We start from the raw sequence: 6,000 nt of genomic DNA, 5'->3' as shown, positions 1-6,000 counted from the left end.
GGTGGGGCATGGTAGGGGAAGCACTCCTGCATTCTCTTCCGAGACAGTTACATAAGTCAGAATTTATTCAAGAATTTGGGAAACGGATAAAATAAAAAAATATCGAAACAAAACGCATTTACATTTCGAGTTCATCATGTAGAATAATTGTTTTTTAGCTACTACATCTACTTATTTTTAGCTGTCTCTAAAAGTCAATTTTTTATTATATCTTTTACTTACTTTCTGACGGAAATGGCTTTCGAATTTCACACTTAAAGAGAGATTAGGAATATGTCAGTGTAGAGAATACCGGGCAATGGCGCTTTATTGTGAATAACAGTGTATGGAATACCAGATAAGTGTGTATTAGACAGTGATTAGTAACAATTTTTATAGCGTACACGGATCAGCACTTATTATAACCGGATACACTGCATAATTAACCAGTCTAATAACACTGCAGTAGCGTATAAGATATTGTCCTGATTGCACTTGCTTTATATTATCTATGTTTTTTTTTAAGGTTATGGGTTTTTGCCCAGTATTATCTATACTCTTTTTTTAAGGAAAAGGGTCTTTGCCAGGTATATAGTTGCTCTTATTCTCACATTGTAGTTCTTTTAATGTAAAGTGAATGGCTGGATTTTTTTACTACGGTAGTCATGCATTTCCCATCCGTATAAAAAATCCAATCCAATAGGATTATGCTTGAAGTTGAAGGCTAATCTAATAAAGATGCCAATTTCTTAAAAATGCAAAATAAATGAACTAATGATAAATTTTAATTACATTTAAACGATAATACAGCTGTTTAGAATTACCAAATAAGTCATTGCCTATTTCACATTTATATTATTTTAGTTACAGGTATTTCAAAATTAAAATGGAAGCAGAAACAAAACATCTATTTTCCATTTTATTTACTGTATCAACATAAATCATTTAGAGTAAACATGTTTAACATTACATTACATTTCAAGTATCATATATATATATATACATAAATTATATTATTACAATAAATCATTACTAAACGGTAAATATGCAGTACAGTTTTTACTTCCACACAAGCATTTTCTTGCATTATCAGCACTTATTAAATTCAGTTTTTTGATATTAGCATTGCGAATTTCAGAAGATCCTCCATAATCATACGTCAGTTCCTGCAGAGGATCTATATCACAATTCGCAAAAAAACATATCTTTGGTACCATACTATTAGATCTAACAGGAACTGAAATCAGATTTGGTGAACAAGAATGGTTTAAATATCGTCCAATATTTCCAACTATTGTAGGATCAATGATAGTCCTCTTGCAAACTTCTTTAGAACAGTATTCGCGGATCACAAAGATATAATTCATACAATCAAATTCTTGTTTTGCTAAACGCTTTTTGGCTTCATGAACATCTATTACTTCGCCAGCATATTCACAAACAAATGATGATTTAGGAATAAATTCCATTGTTCGAACGCCAAATCCTCTAGACATCGTCATGAACACTTGCAGTGAAAAACAAATTCCTTGCTGAACAATGCGGTTCGAGCATTCTTCAGTGCAACTACATAAATTAGAACATTCGATAATAGGCTTTCCAAAGTCGTTACTATAATTTTCAGCTAGTTTACCGTTTGTATAGACTTCTGTATCCCAACAAGAACATTTTTTCAAACAGTTGTCATCACAGGTACAAGGTAAAGGCACACTCTCAAATTCTTCTGTACAGGAATCACTTGTTAATACACAAGAAGAAGTGTACTATAAAAAAAAAATTTATTTTATATATATATATATATATTGTATATATATATAATACTATGCATATATATATATATATATATATATATAGATAGATAGATAGATAGATAGATAGATATGTCAAATAAAAATATACTTAAATTTTAAGCATAAACTAAAACATTTGGCTTTAATCTAGAATTCAGAAATTTTACAGTGGGCTTTAGATGAATTTATAATAAAACTCAAATATAGAGCTCAGATGTACAGGAGTTGTAATGCACAAATAAAATGGTACGACCATTATGTTATCATATTACCATTTAAAAAAATCAAAATTTATTGAGTAAAAAATTAGCTAATTTTTTTTTATTCCCAACAATTGTGAATTTCAATGTAGTGGACTTTTTTTATTGTGTTTACAGCATATACAACGTATTCAATAAATCTGCATACAGCCTCCAAGTTTCCTTAGTCTAATTTGTATTAAAATTCTTTTGATTAGGTTCATTCTAATGTACATTCATGTCCTAAGGGTAGATGAAATAAGTTTGAAATAAGTTGTACCCTTTGTACCCATTTTGCTTATTGGAAAAATTTTAAAATGAAATACAAATGGAAGATAGTTATTTTTTTTATTAACTTTTAGTTTGAAAAAGATTAAACGATATCTTTTTTTACAAATGAATGTAGACCTTAGTAAAATATTGCATGTGGTAAAAAATTCTTCAATTTCACTGTAAAAAAATAAAAATAAATAAAATTCATTACGCTTTCTGCAGTTTTTTTTTCACCCTCAAAAATTAAGAAGAAAAAACTGTTGCTAATCTAATCAAATAAAAATCAGTCATCCAAAAAGTGTACACTTGTTCAAAAGTAACTTTTTGTAATAAATATCAGTTAAAATGTTTTTATTTTTAGTGACATGTGTTCAGTAATTAGCTATATTGAGAAGAAATAAGTCGAATAAGATTTGGGTAAAAACATATATTCTTAACAGAGCTTTCCCTAGGAATAAAAAAAAGGCAGGGTGCTTCCTCACAGAAAAAAGGCACTTTGAGTTTTGAAAGGGCACTCATTTAGAACTGTTATAATTTATCAAAATATGTAATAACTGAATTCGATCCTCAATTTTTAAATAACCCTTTTATGCTATTTTATGTGTATATTTCACAAAGTAATAGTCACTCATTATCAAAATAACAGAAAAATTTTTAGCTTTAGAAAAATAATTAAAAACAAGCTAAAAGACAATCACTATGCATAAATTTTCTTCATAAAAAAAAGTAAGCTAAAAAAGGATTAATTGATGAACAACTAATTTTACAGCTTTTTTTATATTTTATACTGAAAATTATGAGAAAATAAATATATAAAGGTGCATTTCTGAATAAAAGATATTAATTTATAAAAGTAATGTTAAAATTTAAAATCCCTAAGAAATTCATCAATATTCTCCAATCCCAAATAAAATATGTGAATATCTCTTAGGGCGAATATCATGTGAATTTTTACTATGTAACTAAACAACACACGAAAAAATTTAATCAAAATGAAGGAATCAAATTAAAAGTTCAAGCTATATAATTATTAACTTCACCTATTTGGGGGCTAAGATTAACAACAAAATCGACAATAACAAGAAATACACACGAGAATCACGATGGCCAATAAGTGTTTTTATGGTCTAAGAAAATATCTTAAGTCAAACCTAATAAAAAGAAAAACAAGTGCTACTCTATAAATGTCTTATACGATCCGTGCTTACATACGCATGTGAGACCAGGACAATGACCCGTGGAGAAGAAAATATGACAGCTAGATTAGAGAGAAAAATACTGCAAAGCATTTTTGGTGGAATAAGTAAAAGCGGTACCTGGTTTAGAAGATCAAACACGTAACTTTACAAAGCATATAAAAAACCTGATGTCATTAAATTTATCAAAATTCAAAGGATTAAATGGGCAGGCACATTATAATTAATGGAGGATAGCAGGACAACAAAAAAAGTTTTCAGTGCCAGGCCAACAGGTACAAGAAAAAGAGGATGGCCAAACCTAAGATTTTTAGACTGCCTTGAAAAGGACAAACAAGTTTTAAAGATAATAAACTGGAGAATGTTGGCTAAGGTAAGAATGCCTTGGCATAGGCTTGTTGAGAAGGCCAACGCACGTCCTGGGCTATCGTGCCAATGAGAAGAAGGAAAATTATTAGTCACTAAATAAATCAAAAGTGGACTTTTCATTAAAACAGATGATTAAGAAAACAACCTTTTCCTGAAAATATAAAATAAAAAGGCAGTGTTTTTATGGGGTGGCAGCTTATTTTTACAAAAAGGGCAAGGAGGGGCACATTTATAGGGTTCAAAAGACAAGTTGGGAGGGCCACACTTTTAAAAACACTTAAGGAGAACACTGAGTGTATATAAAATACACAATTTTAAAAAATATTAACATTAATGAAGATAAAATAAACTAAGGCAAATAGCATTCACTTTTAAATTAATAAAACTCTTACTATTTACAAAATTTACTTTGACCTTTTTTTTATTTTTGTTATTTTTAACCTGACTATTGAAAATTAAGTGAGATCATGCACTTCTATTGAAATATCCCCAAATTGATCCAAATTAGTGTTATATGGATGGAATTGAAACAAAATTCCCACAACAAGCCAGGTGGCAGTGGGAGTGTTTGTTGCTGACAGAGGGACAGTAATGATGGTTTTGTTGTGGTAATGAAAAAAAAGATAAAACTGATTTGTTGTCAATATCATTGTGAAAATGGTTGATTGAATGGAAAACAAGAATTCATATTTTTCTACATCCATGAAAACAAAAATAAAATTTATTACCAGAACATTAAAATGATCGTGACTGACCTTTTATTTGTACAAAATTAATGCATAAGTAATAAAAATTTTGGAAGTGAATTAAAACAAAAAATTTAATTTTTTTTATTAACAGATAAAATTTAAAAAGAGAACAATAAGGCTTAAAAAACAGCAATTTTGCTAAAAAACATTTACTCCAATGAAATTTTTATTTTTAAAAAAAATAATAATCAAATGCTTTTTGTAAATTTTACATTCACAAAAACTAGAATTTATTCAGTTTTCCATGCATTTATAAGAAAGACTAAATTTTATAATTTATCAAGAATTAATAATAATAAATAAAACTAGACACAATGGCTTATTTTAAATACTACCTCATGGTATAACTTTTTCAGAAAATAGTCATTTAATAATCCCCTCCAACAAGATATTGATATTTTATTGCAATATAATTTTCACTTAAATAGTAATTAGGTCTCAAAAATAGTTGAATTCTAAATTGTTCTTACGGTCATCATTGGAGGAATATCTGAATTGTTTATATCATTGAATAATGAAATTTTTACGAACTCCAAGCCCCCAGATATGTCTTCTCTTAAAATTACCATCATCCAACAAAGTGAATACTTTCTGAAATCATCTGCCTAAAAAGTTTGATAACCACATTTCTCGACAAATAGAACTTTCTCCCCTATGTACCCCAGAAATGGTACTGGGTCCATTTAGTACATCTCTATTTACCATGGATCCTAAAGCGGTGACAGCTGGGAACATACTCTAGACTCCATGCTATTTACCAACGAGTAAGCTATTTACAAACAAACCAAAACGTTGGATTGGAATGAGGAAGTAAAAGGATGATTGCTTCTACTCAACATAAGTCTGTACCAAATATGAAACATGCTTAAGATATTCTCAAATTTCGAAGAAACAAAAAGAGCCTTAAGCTGAAAATCAAACATTCTGCAACAAATTATCTTATTACGTTATTAATTAAAAAAATATATGTTGCAATTTATAAAGATTGTTGTTGTTAATTTACGTCGTACTAGAGCTGCACAATGGGCTATTGGCGACGGTCTGGGAAACATCCCGGAGGATGATCCGAAGACATGCCATCACAATTTTGATCCTCTGCGGAGGGGATGGCACCCCCGCTTCGGTAGCCCGACGACCTGCGCGCGAAGTCGAGCGCTTTACGGTAGCACAGTTTAACGAGGACCAATACCGCACACCCTCGGTCCCTACGCAGACTGATCCAAGTGGTCACCCACCCGCACACTGACCGTAGTCAGTGATGCTTGACTTCGGTGATCTGCTGGGAACCGTGTCTTAACGATCAGTCCACTGCGGGACCAATTTATAAAGAAAATCGTTTAATAATAAATGAGTGGTAGACTGAATCTAGACCATAACAAACCCGAAAAGATTCGTAAAACTTCCG

General features: G+C 30.2%; 1 protein-coding gene across 2 annotated transcripts; it reads right to left on the bottom strand.

The window, feature by feature from the left end:
• Positions 1–885: 885 nt before the first annotated feature.
• LOC107455943 (histone-lysine N-methyltransferase SETMAR) lies at positions 886–5,440 on the bottom strand. 2 transcript variants are annotated; one of them, XM_016073676.4, is made up of 2 exons: positions 5,298–5,440; positions 886–1,742 (listed from the first exon to the last, which is right to left on the bottom strand). In XM_016073676.4, the coding sequence occupies exons 1-2, from the start codon at positions 5,328–5,330 to the stop codon at positions 996–998; spliced, it is 780 nt and encodes a 259-aa protein (XP_015929162.1). In that variant the 5' UTR covers positions 5,331–5,440; the 3' UTR covers positions 886–995. The 2 variants fall into 2 exon arrangements, with proteins under 2 accessions (XP_015929162.1, XP_071035650.1); XM_071179549.2 differs by having other exon boundaries at positions 5,066–5,399.
• Positions 5,441–6,000: the final 560 nt, after the last annotated feature.

This window comes from Parasteatoda tepidariorum, chromosome 1, assembly GCF_982258835.1.
Source record: "Parasteatoda tepidariorum strain Cologne lab strain chromosome 1, Ptep-v5.0, whole genome shotgun sequence".
Lineage (NCBI taxonomy): Eukaryota > Metazoa > Arthropoda > Arachnida > Araneae > Theridiidae > Parasteatoda > Parasteatoda tepidariorum.
The sequence above is the reverse complement of the archived record's forward strand: the minus strand, read 5'-3'. Positions and strand labels throughout refer to the sequence as shown.

Coding starts and splice junctions, on each gene's coding strand:
- LOC107455943 (XM_071179549.2), bottom strand. CDS start 5,167: ATGATGGTAATTTTAAGAGAAGACATATCTGGGGGCTTGGAGTTCGTA. Junction 1,743..5,065: donor ATATTCCTCCAATGATGACC/GTAAGAACAATT, acceptor TTTTTTTTATAG/TACACTTCTTCTTGTGTATT.